Source organism: Acipenser ruthenus, chromosome 15 (genome assembly GCF_902713425.1).
Source record: "Acipenser ruthenus chromosome 15, fAciRut3.2 maternal haplotype, whole genome shotgun sequence".
Classification (NCBI taxonomy): domain Eukaryota; kingdom Metazoa; phylum Chordata; class Actinopteri; order Acipenseriformes; family Acipenseridae; genus Acipenser; species Acipenser ruthenus.
The window spans coordinates 25,856,629-25,879,060 of NC_081203.1; the positions used below are offsets into that span (position 1 = coordinate 25,856,629).

A 22,432-nucleotide genomic window follows, 5' to 3' on the forward strand; every position below is an offset into this window, starting at 1 on the left:
ATACATATGCATAGGCATAGATCATCTTATCAAGGACTCCTGTAGACTTTAAAAACATGTTTGCCAACAAAGCCTGTATCAATCTCCTTATTGTAAATTCAGTTTAAGGCTACAAGTTACTTTTCATCTCATGTAAGTTTGTAGAAGAATAATTGTGTGTAATAGTCATTAAAGGTGAATACAGTGTCTGTAAGTGTCAGCTAACTGTAGATGTAAAAAAATAAAGGTCAGTAGTATTATCTGGATGGAAAGGTTTAAAGTGGAAGAACAATTTTACTTTCCAGATAGCTGTTGTAATTGCCAATATGATCAATGCTCTGTATAAATCCCTTTTAAAATATAACATGTATTTTTGATGTGCTGCAGAATAATAATTGGTCAAGATATTCTAGTATTTAAGCTGGCCACCTAAAGCAGTTAACTATTCAGAGGTCATAGAATTGTGAATGTGATGTTTCATCTGGCATCATCTATTGCCATTACGATGCTCTATGTCTGCTCTGCAGTGTACAACTTAGAAATCAGATGAGGTAATATAGCAGAAAATGTGGGACAATTTGGCACATAACATGGCAGAATATCCTGGGCTAATCTTAAAATATTGGAAAGGTAGAGACTTGTGCCAACGCCCTGCACACTACTTACACAGAAAATTACAAGGCTTGTTTGCCTTTACTGCATAGTGAAGTAGGGAGAGAGATATTTCTATGCACCATTAAGTAAATAGTGCTGAAATAGGTTGTAGTATTGGGTGGTGATCTAGTCCTAACTCTCCTGGATGTGTCTTTATTGCCACACTATACCTGTGTAAAAGCTAACAACAAAAAGGTTTCAACTCTAAAAATGTGTAGTTTGATGTAGTACCCATAGTTGTGTATGCAGGTGAACACTTTCCTATGCAGTTGGTAATATGTAAAACAAACTATCGTTTCTCATTCTGTTTACTCTGATTCCTTCTCTTCTATGGGTTGCACGTTTTAGAGATTCATCAGAGGCTGTTATCCATTCTGCAGATGCATTTGCTCCAGTTGGCTACCTTCGGTTTTTGAAGATGCACGTGGCAGATAAACCAAATGTAAGTTGTGTAATTCTCTTTCTGATCTATCAAGGCTGTTTTCAGGTAAATTCCTTTTATTTACAGGGGTGGAGTATTTCCTTTACATTTATATGTGTTAAAGTGTTACTGAACACCCTTTAGTGTTTACAACAAACACACAACTTACCAATGCTGTCTTCTGTGCTATATCTAATACTAAAATATGTGTTTCAACACAGTAACGATTGTTTTGATATTTATATTCACATACCCTGAGTCATAAATCTACTGAAGAATGAAACCAAACAATGAATTTATCAAATCTTTTATGTGAATTGGTAGATGACAAAAGCACACGATGAAAATTATAAGCACCCTTTACATTTTTGTGAAATGCTTGCACAACTAAAATATCATCATTGACTATACATATTGAATAAATATGTATCTGTGTTTTGTCATCATTTTATACTTCGACTTTGCAATATTCATTACCGCCACAAACTTTGCCTGATTTAACAAACATGCCTAGTCAAATTAAAGCATTCAGGTAGTCACAATTGCCTTAGATAACCGTGCCACCAGGGCTTGCATGGCACGGTCACAATGAGAATTAGCAGAAAAGGTTACTCAGCCCCTAAGACAGAATTTAATATTTTAACTTTAAACTCATAATCACTTCCTTGTATGTATCTGGTAATCTGGTCTTTTGTTTATTTATATTTCTGTATATCCAAGAGGGGTTCAAGCACTTAAACATTGCCTTTAAAGTCGGGACTCTACGCTAAACATGTCCTCATTTGATACAATGGCACAGACATTGGTCCTATTTAGCCAGCTTTTCATCTCTGTCATTGCTGCCAAGAAATGTGATTGACTATTTCAGCCTTGCAAGGCCAAAATACAAAGTTTATAGGTCAAAGATTACAGACATATAAACTAAACTAGGAGAGTGGTGCTCCAGGCCAGGCTTGCTCAACCCATTTTTACTGTTTCAACTTTTCAAATAAATAGAGAGCGCTTCCGTCTACCATACCAAAACCTTGAAAGTTAACCAAAATCACAACATGGTAGAACTCCCAGTCTCAGAGCTGGCGGTGTTCCAGGAGCATGTATTGCTGGGAATAGATTGGTGGGGACCTTAACTGGCTCCACCACTCCCTGCAGCGATGGTTCTGGAGTGTAGAGAAATTCCCTTAGAGAGGGCAGAAGACAGAAGGGAGAAACTCCCCTTAAAAAAAAAATAAATAAAAAAATAGCAAGCCAAAACTGCTTTTTGTCACTTTGATAGATATGACATGACAATCTATTGCACCTGGAGGAAACAAATACAAAAATGTTATGTTTTATGCTCTAGTTTTGACATTAAAGAAAAAATGTATATACATTTTTTTCTAACCAACCAAATAATGTGATTCGTAAGAAGCATCACTCTTTTGCAAATTAATTTAGTAAATTGTATTTTTATTTTTATTTAGAATTCATCTGCCAGCACCACAGTTACTGATAGCTGTCCCTGTATGAATTATGTCGGCGATATCACAGAGTTTGTTGAGGATAATGAACAAAAGCAAACACCCCAAGTTCAGATTGCCTCAGACCTTTGTAGGGATACCCTGTGGGACTACAGTGAGTATTTTTCACATTGAAAAGCATACTAATCCTGATTCGTTTTATGTTCCTGTCAGTTGTTTAATATTTATGCTCCCTTAATTAATGATTCTCCTTTTACAGACTGCAGATGATGCATTTACATTTTTTGTGGTACTCTATTATACAGCAATAACTTTTACAAACTTCACACACTTCAATCATTTGTCATTATTTTTGTTCCAAAGAGCGGTTTTGTCCTTTAAGAACAAAGCATGGTTACCAGTGGATTTGTGGCATTTCTGGCTCTTCAGTTCACTCTGAAAGAAGCAGCATTCAAGACCAGACCAAACAGGTGTTCACGTTGCTACAAGGTATGTGATGCTGAAATGACTGTGATAGTTTCCACATTGGTAATGTCATACAAATGTCTTTCTTTTCAAAAAGCAAAAACCTTATTTTGCTGTTTCACAACTGCTTTACTGTCATTTGCAAGTTCTAAATGTAGAAGTAAAGATCATTTAATCAGGCTACATTTGTTTATAGCATATCTGTAAAAGATTTTGATATCTTTTAACAGAGGTTCAAAATCATTTTGAACAAGTAAATGTCTATAAGATATCCAGTGCCATGTAGCAAAAAAATAAGAGTACACATTGATTCTAACTTTCTCAAATAAGAGAGATTTGGATTTGACTGGGATTTACCTGGAAACAGCTGTTCTGCTGTTGCCAGCACCCTCTTTGCTCAAATTGGGGAGCAGGAGGTATTATTCAGAAAATATCCTACCACCTCAATAACCACCTTGGATATTCAGGCTCTGTCATTATGTATTTGCCCATTGTTCAACAAAGACATGACTTTTTTATGTTTTCTGAAGAGTTTGTGGGAAATGAATTTGTATAACCTTTTTTTAGGTGCCACAAACCATAACTGTTTAGGGGAAAGGAATGGGAGTCAATAGTTATCACAGCAAAAATGAATGATTTATGTATTCGTGTTGTGCTATCAAGACTTATTTTTAGAGGCAAAGCAAAACAATTGTGTCTGTTTTTTTCAGCAGCCCTTTTGAACTTTAAAGCAGTAACAAACATGTCAGGGACTTCAAATCAGGACTCAGGGAAGTGAATCTGCTTCATCAAAGCACACATTGTAAAAAGCTTGCCCTCAGAACTTAAAAAACTTAAAACGATGAAAAGCATATTTAATGTTTATCCTCTGGTTCTTTAATGGTGCTGAGACAATATTACAAAAATGAATGTTTTATAAATAACCACTTGCAATACTTTAATAGCCTACATAGACTAAACTAAAACACTATGTGAGATGTACCTGCTATTACAAAAGTGTAATCCCATAAACTGATGTATTATTTGTACTAAGTTGCACACATGTTTAAAAGAGGTTTTTGAGACATAACATATTTGTTAGGTTTGCTGTCGTTATATTTGTATAGGGAGCATACAGCAGTTCCCCTCAAATTTGTAAGAGTATGTGTTATATGCAGATAACTTGGTAATTGCAAGTTTATCGTTAACGTTTTTTTTATTTATTTTAATTCTGTTACATTTCTGTACCACACAATTTTCTAGTTAAACATCACTCAAATGCCTTTGTACAAATATTGATTATCTGTTTTATGTTCTTGATTGTAAGTAGCCATAATTCAAATTAATTTATTTTTGTCAAATTTTTTTTCATTAAATATAGAACCATCAGTCTCTTGAAAGCAAATTACTAGGATGAACATTTATCAAAACACTGTAATTGTTGCTGCAGGTGAGGTGGAAGCCAGGGGATTTGAATTGAATGATATGGTGCTGGTCCATCTTTATGTGAAGAGCATGAGTGACTTCTGTGCAATTAACTCTTTGTACCAGTCCTATTTTGACGTGAATCCTCCTGCAAGGTACAGATAACATCATTTTGTATCCAGGAAATGTGTATATTGTAAATTATATATTTTATGTGCTTCAATGATAATACACATCTGTATAACCATTTTAAATGATGCAGAGAGCCACTCTCTTGCTGCCCACCCATTACATTGCAAAGATCTTCATAACTCCACTTTAAAACTTGTAAACCAGTTGCACTTATTTCACTTGCTGAACATAAGCAGCAGATGCTACTGAACCCTGGGGATGGGCTAAGACTGAGGTGTCACCTGGACTGTAAATGAGATAAACTATCCTCTGCCAAATTGTCCTTCCCAACCTGCGGGACTCCCTGTCAACTCAGTGCAAGCAAGATTCGAACCACGACTCTCCCTACACTCTTAAGCGGTGGTTCTTTTACTGTGTGATACACTGCTTTACTATGTGAACCCCATCACTGACCTCTTTTCACATTAGTAAGGGGGTTATAAATAACATCTTGGGGGTGGCAGTGTTTAAATAGATCATTAAAATAAACCTTGCTTTATTATATCAATCAATCACTTTTTTTTTATATACAGCCTTTCCTGTAAAACATCTCAAAACGCTGTACATAGCGCTACATTAAAATTACATCAAAATAAAATAAGTAGGCCTCTCTTCTTTAGAGCATAAGTCTAATGATGGAGTAATGTAAATGCACATCAAGGAATCGCATTTTAAATTGATTGTTAGGCACTGGAACTTTAGGTATTGGGATGTGTGTTAACAGCCAACCCAGATCACAACCTTGCTTTTCATGCCTTCTAATGGTCTTTCCTAGTCAACTAACATTTTCTGTCCATCCATCAGACAATTAAAAAATCCTTGTTCATAGGCTATGTCTTGAATCTGAACAGGAATTCAAACCAGTACACACTGGGACTGGGAGAGGCTTTATAAGAGGCCCCCTCTTGGCTTAGTAACATTGTTAGCATGCATTCTTTTAACATACTTTACAAGCTTACATGTCTGCATTATTTTGTGTTTAAGAGTATGTGTTGAAGCTCCCTTGCCTGATGGAGAGCTCCTTCAGATTGACTGCCTCCTATACAAGTGTGAAATAACTGGAGATGACACTTCCTCACAGCAGAAGCAGGTCATGCATGTTCAGAGCATTTCACACTGGGCCCCTGCTAATATAGGACCATACAGCCAGTCCATTAAGGTAAGAGATCTTATACCTAAGTTATCTTTTAAATCGGTTGGATAATGTTCCCACGAAAAACACAGACTAGGATTTTTGTGGTCAATTTTGTACAAAAAAACTAGAATCTGCATGAACTGTGCATCCTCAGGACTATTTTTTAATTACTGCAAGTGTGTGTATATATGTGTGTTGTGAATCATTTGTACGGAGCAACAGTTATGTTGAATACAGCAATTTAAAAATCCTACAAGCACTAATATGTCTCCAGATGCAGATACATACAGGTGTAAAAGTTGTTAGATTAAACAGAATAAAATCATGATTAAGATGCTGAAAATCCACAGACATCTTCATACATGAATACATCATCTGATTACAGCAGTGGATGGGTTAAAAATCGAATCTTATTTATATTAACAACATCTTAATATAAGTGCAATTTTTAGTTGTGCAATCGGTAACCTAATTTCTTATTCGATTATCATATAGGCATTTATCAACGATAATCGATGCATTGACGTTTTCATTTTTAAAATAAAGAACAAAGATTTTTTTTTTAACAGAAGATCCAATAACTATAATTTAACATAATAGTTAAACAAAAAAGGCACTACTTATATTTAAATTAAATACAAAGGACTTGAGTTTTTAACAACTGAAAAGAATATGCGTGCGTCCATATCAGATGTCCCTTTAACATTGTAATAATTTGAACAGAAATCATTTCTATCTGAACTATGGTTGTTCATTACTGTAAACATTTTAATTAATCTCACAAATCCTGACTAATTTAACTACTGTGCTAAATTCAGCTTCTTTTTATATAATATTGCGGTATAATCCAAACACAACATGCTTTGAAACAAAATATTGGCATTCTTTTGAAATGATTGTGCATAACATCAAAGGTATATGCTGTGTTTTTGTCACTTTTGAGTGCAAAAAAATGCATACTCACTAGTGAAGCAACTCAACTCGTTTCACATAGGTCTATTCAACACGAATGTAGAGACCTAAAGTGCATATCCTAGCAGGACACTGACGTTGTTCATCTACCGTAATAATACTAAAAGAAGCGCACTCCAGGTTTTAATGCAAACCGGCAACAGAAGACTTCAAACTGGGTTCTAATTTGATGCATCGATTCATCAATATGTAATCGAAGCTCAGGACATTTAAGGACAGATGATCAGTAGTTGATGCATCGATTAATTGTTGCACCACTAGCAGTTTTACATTTACCCCACTGCTGTGAGGATGCAGCTGTGTCGGTCCCCCTGATGTATTCACGCGGAGGATTTGCTTTCGTGTTTTAATGTGCGGCAGCTGGAACTCCACTTGCAGCATTTTTATCAGATGAAGCCGTGATTATAGATTTTGTAGAACTTGTGGCTATTTATCCAAGATGAAACATCACCAATATACAATATGCCTCTTATATACTCATTATCAATTCATCAAACATTTCCCCAGTTAAATTTATATTTACAAATTGCTTCTTAATAATGACGAAAAATGTGCTTTATGGTATATGATGGTTGGTGGACATTTTAGCTATTGCTGTCTGGTTAACCTTTTAATAATTGTTTAAAAACTGTTGATTTATGAGTCATGTTATTTGGCACAATGACAGATTGTAATCTGCCTTGATTTTAGAATTACTTAACCTTTAAATTGCTATTGCTGTAGGCCTTAACTGTGTTATAAGACAGTTTAGCTTAAATCACATAGTACACATAATTTAACATCCACCCTGTGCTTCCACCACATTAAGTTATGTTTGTTATGTAAACTATTTTATACACACAATTAGTATCAATTGTATCAAATGTTTAAAGTAGCACCAACCTTACAATATCAAAGATTAGATCTTAACTATTTTTAAATATGTAATATAAATCCTTAGTAATTTATTTCCATATAATGGTTTTAATAGAGAGTCTAAAATAGGTTAATTTCAAACAGCATTAAATGTGTATAAAAATGTATTGACTTCTGTGTGTCTAATTTGCCACAATCAGCCCCACCCCAGAAAGGTGAATTGTGGGGGCAAACGTTTGTGCAAATTCTATGGACACCAAACAAGGAAAACAGCAGTATGGAGAAAGGCAGTAACAACTTGATACTCATATAGGTTCAGCTTTTGGTCAGCCCCAATAGCCATACATTTAAATTACACCATAATGGTATTTTCAAGCTATGCTATTTCCCAACTGACTTGTTTTTTTTTTTTTTTTTTTTTTTTTTTTTCCAATTCAAATGGTTCCATTGCTCAAGGTTTGACAGCAGTTTGATGGGTGGGAGGGCTAATTTAAAGAAATGATATACCATTGGGCATCACCTCCAAGTGTGTGATTAGGAATTTTGTGCAAACTGCAATTTGGTGTTTCCCTGGTAAACCACTAGGACAGTATTAAGAAACTGTAAAGGTAAATATACAGTATGAACATGAGACCTGAGACAAATCTATATAGTTTATTATGTCGGGGGGAGAAAAAATCTGGTTATAGCTGGTACAATGCTGTTGCAGTTGGATTTCACTATTTTTAGGCCATTAAATGGTTATTTCTTAATTAATAATACATGTTACAGTTAGAGTGAAAGGATAACATAACACCTTTTCTGTATGAGTTCAGAGAAGAGAGGTGTTAGATTTCAGTGGATTGTTAATTGTATTGTCAAAGCAGTCTCGTAACACTTTTTTCACCCTTAGCAGTCACTCGACATTAGAAACAGGTTTCAGGCAGTACAGATGCACACATATTTTGTATCCAGCTGTTCTTTAATAAGAAGATAGCAGACCACTAGAACATCAAAGTGACACAATAATGTAAAGCTGTGATTGCATCCGGATATGTCAGCTTATATTTTTTGACATTATATGAAATGTATTATTCTATGATTAAACTTATGAAAATTGGTATCTTAATCAGTAAGTAGTCCTTTGTAACACAGAAAATAACAAACGTTATAGAGAGTAGAAACTCTTTTAAACTAGTATGGTACAGCCTTGATCGCAAGTCTAATGTAGGTAGTGTTTTGTTTTAGACAAATATACTGGTAGTGTGTGTTTATTTATGTAATAAGTTTAGATAACAACAATATATTCAAAAGGCGCAATCCTAGTTCTAGGGGTGAGTTTCAAGAGCAATGCAGAAATAAAACAAGTGTCTGAGGTGTTTTATTGAGTGAAGTAAACATACCTAGTTCGCTCTTTCCCTGCAAAATAACAAAATAATTATAATAACAATAATAAAAAACAATAAAAGTTAATAAAACTTTGAGAAACTGATACCAACAATATATTAAACATCTAGCACAGAAAATATATGACCCATAATGCACACTGTTTTTTTAAGGTTAGCATTGCTCATAAACCTTCTTTTTAATATATATGCAGCTTTCTAAAGTCTACACTTTATAAACCCAGGTATGTTCTATCTATTCCCCTCTATTGAAAACCTAGATCCATATATTTCTTAAGCAGTTTATAAAATTAAAATGACTCCTGGTAATAAATCCCTGTTGGATTTGTTATTGCTAGCAGTCCAAACTCTGATCTGTAATCATAATGCCCCCTGCGTTATTTTATCACATGTTTATCTTGCAGGCTACTTCATTTCTCGTATTGCAAATTGTGTAAAGGTTAAATCTATTAAATGTTTCTGTTCCTGGATCAAAATAAACATTAAATTGTCTAGGGCAACCCAATTTAAGAATCATGTTTACTGATCTTGTTTTGAGAAGAGGGGGTCTTTTTTACACAACTAATTGGCAGTGACAAGCTCTATTATCAGGAAATCCTCAGCCTGTTAGCTATTGAATTTGCATTGGATTTTGAAAATTGTGAAAGTGGACTTTTACTCTAGAGAAAAGTGGATCTGACATTTGTAATTGGTATCGAAGACAAACCAGTCTGTTGCTTCAATTAAATTTAAATAATTTTCTAGTTGGGTCTAAAGACATTAAACCATTGTGGTGGACTAAGTGATCTTTGGTTGGTCAGTTCAGGGGTCGGGTCAAGGAGGCTGGTAAATTAATTTGCTATATAACTGCCAATAAATGATTCAATTAAGGTAGTTGAGCATTATTGGCAGGTTAATACACCTGCTTTGTGAATTCATAAAGGTTTCTGGGGAATTGTTTTTTTTAATATAATGAGAGTAACCACAAAATAAGACAAAACCATGTAATTGAGAAAGCATCATCTTTGATGTTTTTTTTATGCTGTAGCTGAATATATCACAGCTATGAAAGCAGCATGTACAGTTCAGTTTTTAGATAATTATTTAGCGAAATCCGCCAATTATTCAAAGGAAGATAATTAGCTTAAAAAAAAGTCACCTAAAGCAAGAGGAGGGCCATGAGGTTTTATTCAGGCAGTGCAATGTGTATAGATTAATTAGGACGTTTAACTTTCATTTTTAATACAACAAAATTAATCCCATAAAAATGACTGATCTTGGAGGAGTCAGTTGTCAGATTCTGACAGTCTCTCTTTACCATAATCTATTAAAATGCCGCTTTTATCTTACCTCGCCTGTGTCATATTTTATGGATTTTTTCATAAACACTGCCTATACTTCATAAATGTCTCAATTTTCTAGTCTATTAACATTACTTCAGAAGCAATTGATAAAAGAGTAGGGCATGCATGAAATAATACACCAATAATGTGAAGTGCTGGAGGCAAGAACAGTGGGTAGTATCTCCACACAGCCTGAGAGCTGAAACAATAAAAGAACAAATGATCATTTTCAGTAATAGAAAAAAAGTCTGTTAGTAATTGAGCAGATGAAAAATGTTTTAGCTCTGTATGAATTAAAAAAAATATATATGGCACTACACAAATAGGTTTTAAACAATAAATAAATACATACATTGAGTGCATATGAAGTTAAAATCTAGCTAAAAAAGTGTTACATAAATAATTTATAAAAGCAAATATTTGCAGGCAGATTTCAGGAACAATTATCCAAAATTGTTTCCACACTTAATTGTAAATTATACAAATGAATCTTGTAGAATATGTAGGCTGTTGATAAAAAATTAGTATTGGTACAGCAGTTAAAAGTCTCTCTAACATGTTTTATGTTTGTTCACATTCATTCACAGAGGTACATCCAGGATTCCCAAGAGTGAAAACGAATTCAGTTTGTTCTTTTGTAAGAGTAGATCCTGAGCAGAAGTCAGCAAAAAAGATCATAGTTCTATCTTACTGCTCACTTGTTTACACCCCCCCCCCCCCAAAAAAAAAAAAAAAACAACAACATTTTAATACAAGAGTAACACAAGTTTACTTGCTCTTTCCTGAATTACATAAACAGTTTGATTTAGGATATCAAACTCGAAAATGTAATGTACTTTAAAATAAAGTAACCGTAAAACCGTGCTCTATTAAGGCAATTTACATTGGGTGGTGGTCGGGAGAACAAGAGGGGTAATTATTTGCTGTGCGAGACAGACTAACAGTGGCAGCAGTCATTTTGCTGAATCAAAGCCCATGTTAGCCGCATTATACACTGCCACACATCGTTGTTAGGGCTAGTATTAGCATGTACTGCTGAGGACATTGGAAGGACTCGACCTGTCACACTAAATCACCTTCGTGCCCTCAAACACTGCATTCTCTAGCTCCTCTGACAAGTTCCTTCATTAATGGCCTAGGTTTGACAACTGATCCTAATTGCCTCTGAACAGCACTTCATGTATTATTGGTGCCTGCCTGCCCAGGTTCATGTCAACAAGCCACAGCAAGTAAGGGGTTTGCCCCCTCTGCCTTCCTGCATTGATGCTACAATAGTCACCTAGCTCTTAGGGGGCAAGGCCCGCTGGGAGCAAAGTGTGATACCCGATTTCCCTTGTGTCAAAGCAATGTATTCTTTGTGCACATCTGTACCATGTCACTTGACTGGTAAAAGCATTTTATTAATTCAGTAAGAGTGTCTTTTTAAAATATGCCACACTAAGCACCTTTTAGTCAGGGAACAAAATGTTTCCATCCAATTGACTTTTTTTACCAACACTTTTTAAAAAAAAAAACAACATTTTTGCCAAAACGGGAAGTTTTGAGTAAAACGAATTGGCAGTGACAAGCTCCATTGTCATGACATCCTCAGTCTTTTGGCTAATCAATGGCATTGGATTCTAAAAATTGGAGAACAAGATTTGTTTTTGAAGATTACACCTCTGTGTGACGGTGTGTTTACTAAAATGTGTACAGTTTTGAGCAATTCCAAGGATTTACTTTGCATTAAAAAAATACAATACTTGATAATTATTATAAAAAAAACATGTAATGTTTTCATTGTCATCCTTATTTTGGTTACAGCAGATTCATATTTTGTGATATCTACTGGGTATGAACGTTTACTTTTTACTGTGTCTCTTCCAATAACCAATTGATGTTTAAAAGACCTGTGCCATTGATCCATGACAAAAAGTGTCAGTGAAAATAGATTGCGTCTCATAACATCTGCTTGAAACAAAGTTCATTTAGTTTGTAATTTCTGTTAGTAGTAGTAGGATAAGATACCTAACAACATGCATACTGCAGGTAAAACATTACTCCACAAAGTAATTTCTATGTTCGAACTATTACTAATAATGCAGCACTAGATTTTCTATAACGTAATGTGTTAGAGTGTGTAGAAATGTTGCTAATGATTACTTTGTAAGTCACCAAAACCTGTGTGGTTTAAGACTTCTTGAAACACTGAAAATCATACCCAATAATAGCATATAGTTTATGATAGTTGTTTTGGAAGAAATAAAAGGTATGTGCTGTAGTTTTCAGCGCGTACCGCATGATCTTTAACGTTACAGAAGGGACATAGGCAGCCTTTCTATTACTATGGTAACTAGCAGTTGAATGGCTAGCAGAGGGGAGATCCCAGTGTCACGTTTGCTGCTGCGATGTGGAGAAACAAGGCTGACAAGGGAGAAGTAGACAGGTAGGGAGAAGAGAGACAGGGAAGACAGGGAAGCCAAGCAAATAAAGGGGCAAGACACAGAAGATAAAGGGTAGCAAAGTATGGATAAAACATGTACAGTATAGAAGAGACACACAGATTCATTTTGAAAAGCAGTTATCTTTGTGCTTAAAAAAACAACATGGGAACTTCAAAAACATGTTTTAAAAGGCAATGATGTTGGTATATTATGAGGTTTTTAATATTGATACTAAATAATGACATCAGAAGATTCTTTTTGGTTCTTCATATAATTAATGTATGGTAACTCATGCATATTGTCACCTTTGGCATTGATCATTTATGTTTTATATACATCTATGTCGTGCATTAATGAAAACGTGAAGATTTTGAGATAAAGTAACCCCTTTTTGATGCATTATTTCTTTTATATCTGCCATTGCTTATAATGAGATGATAAGGGCTGTTGGTATAAATTGCAATGTAAATATAACGTAAAATAATGTTAATTCTATAAGAGCTAGTTACCACTGCTAGTATGCCTTTAAAGAAAAGGCACTTTAAATTTTAAAAAAAATGTACCACAATTTTAACATTACCAGTTTTGAATATATGAACTATAGAGCTTTAGTGTTCTTTTAACAGGTCTCTCTTCCAAGCTCTTTCATTTGTCAACTGATGGATTTATGCTTGAGCATGAATTTGGATGTTTTAACAACATACAAATATGTCCTGCGTCCCTGGCTTCAGGTCATCTGCGCTAAATAATGTCTAAAATCCTGAGGTTGTTTACGTCCAATCCTGGTTCAAAAGCAGCACCGTCAGCCATTTCAAAGTCATTGCGAGACACTAAAAATTCACATTGTGCTTTAGGAAGCCTTGTGTATGCAACCTGCCAGCACAATCCTTCCAGTAATCCTTATGCGTTCAGACAAATACACAGGTAGTACTTTCCTGAAGTCACCTTCTTTGCACATCTGAAGTGGCTGAAGATAGTGTTAACCAATTTAAAATTATAAATGATTTAACCAGTGTAGCACACAAAAGCTTGAACAATGATCCCATGCATTTACATTAGTTATAATTGTTGTTTTATTATATTCTTACTTTCTGTTGGAATGCAGTTTGTATTTTTTTTTAAAGGAAACTGCATTAATGTGCTGCAGAAAAATATAGCTGTAACAGCCTAAGATGTCTAATCATAACACAAATGTATATTTACTGCATAGGAGCTGTCTGGGGGTGTGCAAAGAGCTGTTTCGTGTAGCAACACTGCCACCTTCTGAATCATAGAAGAATTATCAGGAAGTTGGGCTTTTTTCCCTGGTGACTTTGTTTTTTTAGATGTCTTCCGCAGGGTGGCCGCTCGCTTCAAGCAGAAAGCATCATGTAACCTTGTAATATCAAAGTGCCCGAGTCTAAAAATTGTCCGAATCCTATCAGCTAAACGATTGCTTCATAAGCCAGTAGAGGAGAAGGCTTTACTTCTCAGTGAGGCTGCATTCCCAATGTGACAGCCTGACAGGCCAGTGGAAGTCATCGGCAAGACAAAGTGTGCATCATTCATTGTAAATTCTTCTACACTGTGCTGCACCCATAACCTTTAGATAATAAAATGCGCACATTGGTGCTGTTTGGATACAGGTGGTGGGGTGACCCATAAGTTCATTTAACTTCATCATACCCCAATAGTTGTTAGGAAAAAAAAGTACTTTGTGGAGAGGTGGACACAGCTGGGACTGGAAAATGAAGGGGCTAGAGGATGCAGTTTCACCATTATTCAATCAGACAACATGCCCTTCAGCAGAAGAGAGCCCTCCCGATTCTCTCGAATTACAGAGATTAGCATGAAGCGCATAATGCGGGATGATGGAATTTGTCATAATTTGCATTGTCCTGGAAAGATTCGGTTTGATAGAGCGATGTGTCTAGGAGCATGTCATGTCCCACGGGCAGGTCATAGAGAAAGCTTGGCAGAAATGATTTTTGGGATATGTGCATCAGTCGTAAACGCCTCACAACCAATTTGTCAAACAATTCTTGAGGTCGAGAAAGTTGAAGGCAGCGGGCATTTGCCCTAACGCAAAGAGAAGTGGGCTTCTCCATCATTGGTGTGTGTGTGTGAGAGTGTGTGTCTATATATATGAAATCTTATGTTAATTAAGATTTTAAAATGATTTACATTTTTCGAGATCTTTAATAGTGTAATTCAATAACTTTGAAATGTGGTGATTTGTGAATTGCCATTTTGCCAACTTTCGATCAGGCATGGTTGTAAACTGAGTGTCCTGTTTAATAGAAGACGTTGTGCAGATATTGTTTGGTAGTAGAGCATCAGGAGGTGTCTTCTGAGCTATTGCGCCTAACCTTGATCATGTTCACAAACTGCAGATCGAAAATGATAATCAGCATATAGTTGACAAAACAGACATGACAGTGCTTCTTGTCCACTGCGGCATTTCTGGAAATGGGCATGTGGAATTTAGACAGGCAAAGGAACATGGTTATTTACAGTAGCATAGCAAGAAGAAAAGGTCCAATGTCGTGAAATGATCATGATCTATTTATGGACCAGCTGATGATGCCCCTTCTTTAGTATTTCGAAATTTCTTCCGCCCAAGAAAATTGTATGCGCTTATAGGTAATGTTGTTTTATATTGTTGTCGTTTTCAATATATGCTTCTACTTCAAGACGACATTTTAGGATGTCTCCTCTATTTACCTTTCTTTGTACATCAAACATGAGATTTATGCGGCTGTTTATCTTACACTGATTCCATGTGACAGTTGAGCATTCACGGGTTAGACTTTAAGTAGAGCACAAAAATAAATGAAGAAAAAAACAAAAAATTTAACATTTCTATATATAACTAGCAATGGCCAGACGAGCATATAAAATGGGAAAAAATACAATGTTTTGTTCTAATGCTGTGCTTTTTAATATTTATATTTGTAAAATTTGGCATCAGAAACTAACATTTCCTAAGGGCACTGCACAACATGAGCCCATCTTTTATCATTTCATATTCAGAGACATGATATGCTTTGAAAGTATTAATGCTGAAGAGTAAAAGTGTGATCAAGGTTAATATACAGCACAGATATGATAAAAACAGAAACAAAGAATGTATCCTCTGCTTTTTTTAATAACAATAATTTGTATTATAATATTTTCTTAAGGGCAAACTTTTTTTTTTTCATGAGCCAGTTTTTTTGTTTCTTTTTTTTTAATTAGAGAAAGGCTAACAGAAACCCTTGGGTTATATACCTAATAGTTATATAGATACAATATAATCATCTCTCCTATGTCTATTATTCTTCTGGGTTTGCAAAATTTGTGACAAATACTCGGTAAAGAAGGACCAGTTAACACCAGAACAGTCTATTAATTTGAAAGTACTGAATTTTTTTTTACCTAATGGTACAATAACACCCCCTAGCTTTAAGCAGCTGTATTACAACATGTTAGAGAGAATAACAAACTCTGGAAATACAATGAGAATGTGTTTGTAAAAAAAAATATATATATATATATATATATATATATATATATATATATATATAAATATGTTTAGCCATTCAGGATTACATTTTAATTATGGTGCCATTATACATTTTGCAATTTTTTTATTTGGGGGGGGGGGGGGGGGGGACGGACTTGGCGTTAAATAATTTGTTATGGTTATCATTAGTTTTGTTATGTGATACTTTTTAAAAGCTACTATGAGCCAGATAGTTTTACCATAATTAAAACTGGATTCAGGGGTTAGTTGCTCAAAATCTGTATCTTATTACTGAAATAACATGTAATACATAGTTGGCTCAAAAAAGATATTGCAACTATGCTACATCTAAAATGACCAACCTTTGTTCTGTTTTCTCCAGTGTAATGTAAAACTAGCAAGACACAACTGGTAAATTTGCCTTTTCCTGTAAGTTTCGTAGTAAGCTCCCATCATATATGGCATGCCAAAAAAAACCTAAACTACACTGTTAACAGCACTTAAGGTGAAATACTCTATTTACTTTTTTTCATATTATTTCACCTGATATAATAAAGACTGTTAGATAAAGTGCATTTCAGCATGTTGTACCTGACTCCCTCCCAGCTCAATGTGAAGAGCAGCTCACTATTAAAACCACTGTCTGTCAGGTCTTCCTCTTGTTGAGCCAGCTCTCTATTAAGACAGTTTTACTCCTTTTGGTGGCTAAAATAAAGGGATTCCCTGGCACAGTACCTGTTGTCAGTCCACTGTGCAATGAACCATTGTAACATTTTGGGTAATGTATGTAGAATATCATAAAGGGTGCTGTACCATACAAGTTGATATCCACTCCAAGACAGGTCTGAGCAGCTAACTAGTCATATTGGCCACTCAGACCTGTACAATATTGTTTATAATCTATCTTGAAATATGAATAATTAAACAGAATAACTTTAATGTGATGTCAGTTTCAACTGATATAAGCCATAATATATATATATATATATATATATATATATATATATATATATATATCATACTAAAAACAAAATTATACTTTGGAATTTAAGAAGGGGCCAATATGTACTGTACCTTTTTAGGGCTGTTGAGATAAATCGTTTTCTTATCTACTTAGACTTAAAAAAATTACTTCTGTCAATCCTTGGCAAGATGAAGTCCCCTTAGATGAACACATCTTTAAACCTCATGCTTGTTCACAATTGGGTCTGTTTTAATTATCTAAACTGCAGAACCCCCCAAAAACACTACTAAATATGTAAGAAAAATACAGTGAAAAGATGTCTGCGATAAAGCAGTTTTATGATTTAAAGGTTGACTGCTTTGTTTAGATAATTGAAATAGACTTAACTACCTGCTTGCACTGTGGCCCAAATGTTTCCTGAACAGTCCCTTCTAGTCAGGTTTGTAATGGAATCACATTTAGTTCATATTAATCAAATGTCTTTCTTAAGGGGGTTCGGTGAAGAAAAAATGGGGGTTTGCTTGAAAGTGTAATAGGGTAAATGAGCTAACAACTCATTTCCACTTACTCAACCCTATGAATATTGAAGCAGTCCTCTGGCCTATTAAAAATTTATGTGATATTGTGGTTGTTGATCAGTGAATGAAGCCAATGCAAATGCAACTGTCTTCCTGTCAGCATTTGAAATGTATAATGTAGTCATGTCGTATATTCAGGGACAGGCCATTGACAGTCAATTAACGAGTTTGATTGGTGTGTGAACTCATTCTTTTGAACTGTTAATTGTATGTTAATAGCATTCATTTCTTTGCAGACTCCCATTTGCAGGTTCATAGTTAAAGCTGTTTTTCCCCTACTAAGAGCAACCTAAAATAGAACCTTAGTAATAGATTATTAAACACCTGTCTGATGTAGCTTAGGGAGTTTTTTTTTTATGGTCTGTGGGCTCACAGCGGCTTCTTTTGATATTCAAATCAACAAATAATGATAGTCTTATTATTTAAAATCGTAAGTTCTTTTGATGGTTAGCTTGTTAAGAAGTACTCAGTTCCAGTCCGACCTGATGTGCGTTTTCCATGGAAAAGATAAATGGAATGCCAATGACAATTTGTTGTTGACATTTTGCTGCCTTGGTCTTCAGAAGCTAGTTGTTGATGTATCGCTTGAGCTTCACCAAATAATCACAAATTGATCCGGCCAGTTCAAAGCTACGCGTTCCCATCCCTACTACAGAGTCCCAGTAATTTGGAGTTGCAGAGGCTGCTATTGAAGATTCATCAGACTTGGCAACCAAACCCAGAAGTGTAGAATCATGGGAAACCACATGATAACTGATTTTTTTTCTTTGTTTTCTTTCTTAGTGCTTAAGTTTAAAAAATCTGTCTTGCATTGGGTTTAAACCTTTTTATCACAGAACATATCATAGTATTGTTCAATTATTTAGAACAAAGATAGAAAAGCAGTTCTCTGTTTGTGCTTTAATGTTTCATATTTGGAAAGTTATTATGAACAAGATGGGTTTAAGGGTTCAAAACTACCAAGGCTGCTAATTTCAAAGGTCACAGATTCTTATTGACATTTTTTGGAAGTTATATGCTTAGGCTACCACTCAAGAGAATACAGTATATTCTTAACAGCGGCCCTATATTTATGTGCTGTGGAAAATTCTCATGGGTGAATTGCAAAGGGCACTGGGGTCATTTATTAAGTTTGATTTAACATTCACAAAGCAGAGTGGACCTCAGTTGTCTATCTCATCAGAAGACAGCTACAGTAGCTGCACTGTGTCTTGAACCCAATGCTGTAGTGATGGGAGATGATAGTATATCCATAATATCACTTAACAGGATTTGAAACTGACTTTCCAGCCCAGAGGCAAGTGTTGTACTTATTGATTCTAACAATATAATAATAATACAATAAATAAATACATTTCAGGAATCTTAATAAGTCCATTCCATGCCAATCAAGTTTTATTTTGTAGTGGAGTTGCACACAGAACATACGGGAAAACTAAACAGCTTTACTCCATGCTGTTTACAAAGAGAAACGATCGACTGTCTAAATGCCCTTGGCTTAAACACACACTCATAAAACAAATAACTGCAAAAAAATCAAAAACCTTAAAGCTATATTGCTGTAAATTTGAAAAATCTAAATATATATTACACTAAGAAGCCACATTTTTCTAATGGGTAAATCAGCTTACCGTCATCGGCGCCAGTTCTGCTCTGTTGCATTTGAATCACAGACAACTGTGCATGCGTTTATTCATGTACAGTATGTACCTATTCGGGAAGCTTTCAGATTTATCCCAAATGCAGAAAAAAGCATTCAGAGGGGAGAAATCAGGTAAAACCCAAAAATCAGACGGCCTACATATAATTGAAATGGTGTCAGTTGGGCCCTTTTTTAAGTTGGTAATGTACAGTAAGTTACACGATTGTAAACCGGTTTACTTTACACATTCGCTTTCAAATGTTGGTAGTATAAATTTCACAAACCTTGAGTTGCCTTAAAGTAATTGAATGTGCGCTTCTATGTGGGGAAAGCCAGAACTACAGTGTAACTATATGAAGAATTTAGGAGTTATTAAAAATAACATAACTGAAAACTTATCTCTATGTATATAACCAAGCTTGATCTGCCGCTGAATGAGCTTCGCTGAAATTAAATAAACCGTCCTTCAAACGGTACCCCTCTATAACTTTCCCACCATGATAGTGTGCAAGAGGTGCCACCCCTTAGATGAGACACGTATCATCAGTAATTACTTTCATGCACTGGAATACCAAAATGCACCCAGTCGCAGCTTGAAGACAGGCCCTCTTTGGAAAGGATCCTGAAGTGTTTTTGTAAAAAAATAACATTATTAATAATGATGTAATTTCCCCATCATTAGGCAATAACACGAGTCTAAGGAACAAGGGATTATCATCTATTAAATTAGCTCACAGTTTTACATCTTTAATCCTGTTAAGAAAGATGATGCCTATCTATGATAATCAGCAGAGGGCCTTATTTTGCCAGATGTTTCAATTGATCCTGTCCACAGAGGTCCTTATTAAGGTCACAGATCCACATGGCTGGTCAGAAGCTACTAATTAGCAAATTGTCATTTGCAGTTATTTACATTGACTGCAACATGTAGACAAGTATTTGATTTATAGTTCAGGGGGTCGGCTGATCTTTAGTGAAACCTGACCTTTAAAATTGCATGGATCACCAAGACATTTTGCTGCATTAATAAGATAGATTTTTTTTTGTTAAACTTATTGAGTTTATTACCTATTTTAACATAAGTTTGTCCCTATTTTTCTTGTAATTCTCATCATGCAAATGTGACATGTAATCAAATTGCTTTGGTGTTTTTATATGTAGCAGTGGGATTCAAGTAAATTAAAAAAGGTGTACATTGCTCAAGCCACTGCTCCTTTACTTCAACAATAATTACATTTTATTATCTGCACAAGTATGTATTTTATAGAGCTTTCAGAACAGAAAAGAAAGAGTAATGGTGTTGAATCCAAGTGTATATCACTGCAGAAATGAATACTGGTTGGTTTGTTTCTTTACAGGTTGGTGAAGCCATATTTTGTGCTGGGCAGATTGCACTTATGCCATGCACTATGCAGCTTGTGCAAGGAGGAGTACGAACTGAAGCCAGACTTTCTTTCAGTCATGTTGAGAAGGTTTTAGATGCTATGAATACTGGACTAACATTGAGCCATGTACTTCTGGCAAATTGCTATGTAACAAACAAAAAGAACATTGGTCTTGTACAGAAAATATGGGATAACAAGTTAAAAGAGCAGAGTTCAAAGGTAAGTTGTATTTAATTAATTTTGCTCTTTTTGTATTCACAATTATTCCTTTTTTATATATGTAAATGTACCTGACAAATATCTGTTGTTCAAAAGTATTTTGTAAAGCTAAAAAAATGTCAAGGTTTGAGAACAAGCTTTATGTTGAAGTACCAGCACAGGTGTTTTCCAGTGGTCAACTACAAGCTTTTGAAAGGAGTGAGTGCGCTAGTGTTCAACAAATGCATTAGTCTCAAGTTGAAATAGGAGTTTAGTGTGTGCGTGACTCCAAAATGAAAGTTGTCTACATCACAACACTCTCCATTTGGTTCTCCAACATTTAGCACAATTGGTAGTCAAAAAGGCTCCAAGGATTGCATGAGCACTGAGACTGAATTATTCATTCACATTAAGATAGGGTGGCCAACAAGGTCAGAGTTGAGGTACAGTGATGTTGTAGCAAGAGCTGTTGGAATATCCACACACAATGAGTCTACCCCAAAGCTACATTGTTGTTCAATTAGTTGAACTTAAAGTTGCACTGGTTGAGTGAGAAGGCCGATCAAAATGGATGACTACCTGGAAAGTAGCCAGGAACAGGACAAGTGCCGTACAAGTCGCTCATATACCACAGTGACATCCACAATCATGCATTACGTTTCTAGTAACCAAATTGCATAGTTGTAGACTCGGGTTTTGCTGTATAAAAGATGTACAGACGATTAGTTATATTTTCTCATATCATTTCTAATGACAGAATTTATGAAAGATTTAGTGAAAAACATATTGCCACACACACAACACCTACTGCTTTATATTATTAATAGAAATTATGTCATTTAAATGCTGCTAATGATTAGCTTTAAATGCTTTGGAGAGGGCCTGCTGTACTCAATGTCAGTGTGGAGATCATGTTGGTCTCTTCTACCGTGTTGAAGAGGAGCTGCATATTCACACCATGAAAACTCATGAAATGTTTATGACTAGGGAAACACCAATGTCTTTGATACTATGGAGCATGGCACTAAAGCAGATGTCTTCCTCAGCGCCTTCTAATCCATTATCCCCTTTTTAGAGCACTGCTGGATCTTCTCATATGATAATCCTTTCTCCCATTGCAACAAGAAACCAAGCTGGTAATAAAAGCTAGGGCTCTAATGATTACCATGACTAGAAAATCACCAATCAGAGAATGCACTTTGGATACTAATCTGATGAGTCCTAAACAGGATCAAAACCGTTAATTAGCCCAAATATTCAGCTACAATTTGCATTGCTTTACAACAGTGATTTACTTGTTCCCTTCATCCATTATTTATAGGTTATGTTTCAATGAGTGTAACATAAGGATTCACTTGTACATTTCTATTGAAAATAAAGTTGCAGGGCAATACATATAAAGGTATTAAGTTCTCAATTAAAGAATGTCAGTGTAGTGTATGTAACATGTATTTAGAACAGACTATGCAGTAGGTATATATTTCGACAAGGGTTTTTCTTGAACAACTGCTTCTACTTTAAATTAATTTCGCTTATTG

At 35.1% G+C, this 22,432-nt stretch overlaps 1 protein-coding gene across 7 annotated transcripts in view; it reads left to right on the plus strand.

Annotated features, from left to right (window-relative positions):
* The window catches only part of LOC117421836 (diphthine--ammonia ligase-like), a 56,866-nt gene that overhangs the window by 21,550 nt on the left and 12,884 nt on the right, over window positions 1-22,432 (plus strand). For 4 of the 7 annotated variants that reach the window (XR_009307397.1, XM_058987616.1, XM_058987617.1 and 1 more), the window contains 6 exons: window positions 982-1,075; window positions 2,515-2,665; window positions 2,875-3,000; window positions 4,406-4,535; window positions 5,536-5,710; window positions 20,670-20,915. Coding sequence is in view for 6 of the 7 variants with exons in the window: in XM_058987616.1 (XP_058843599.1) it covers window positions 982-1,075; window positions 2,515-2,665; window positions 2,875-3,000; window positions 4,406-4,535; window positions 5,536-5,710; window positions 20,670-20,915 (922 nt within the window). In the remaining variant the exon portion in view is untranslated. The other 3 variants (XM_058987619.1, XM_058987620.1, XM_058987621.1) reach the window with 3 other exon arrangements.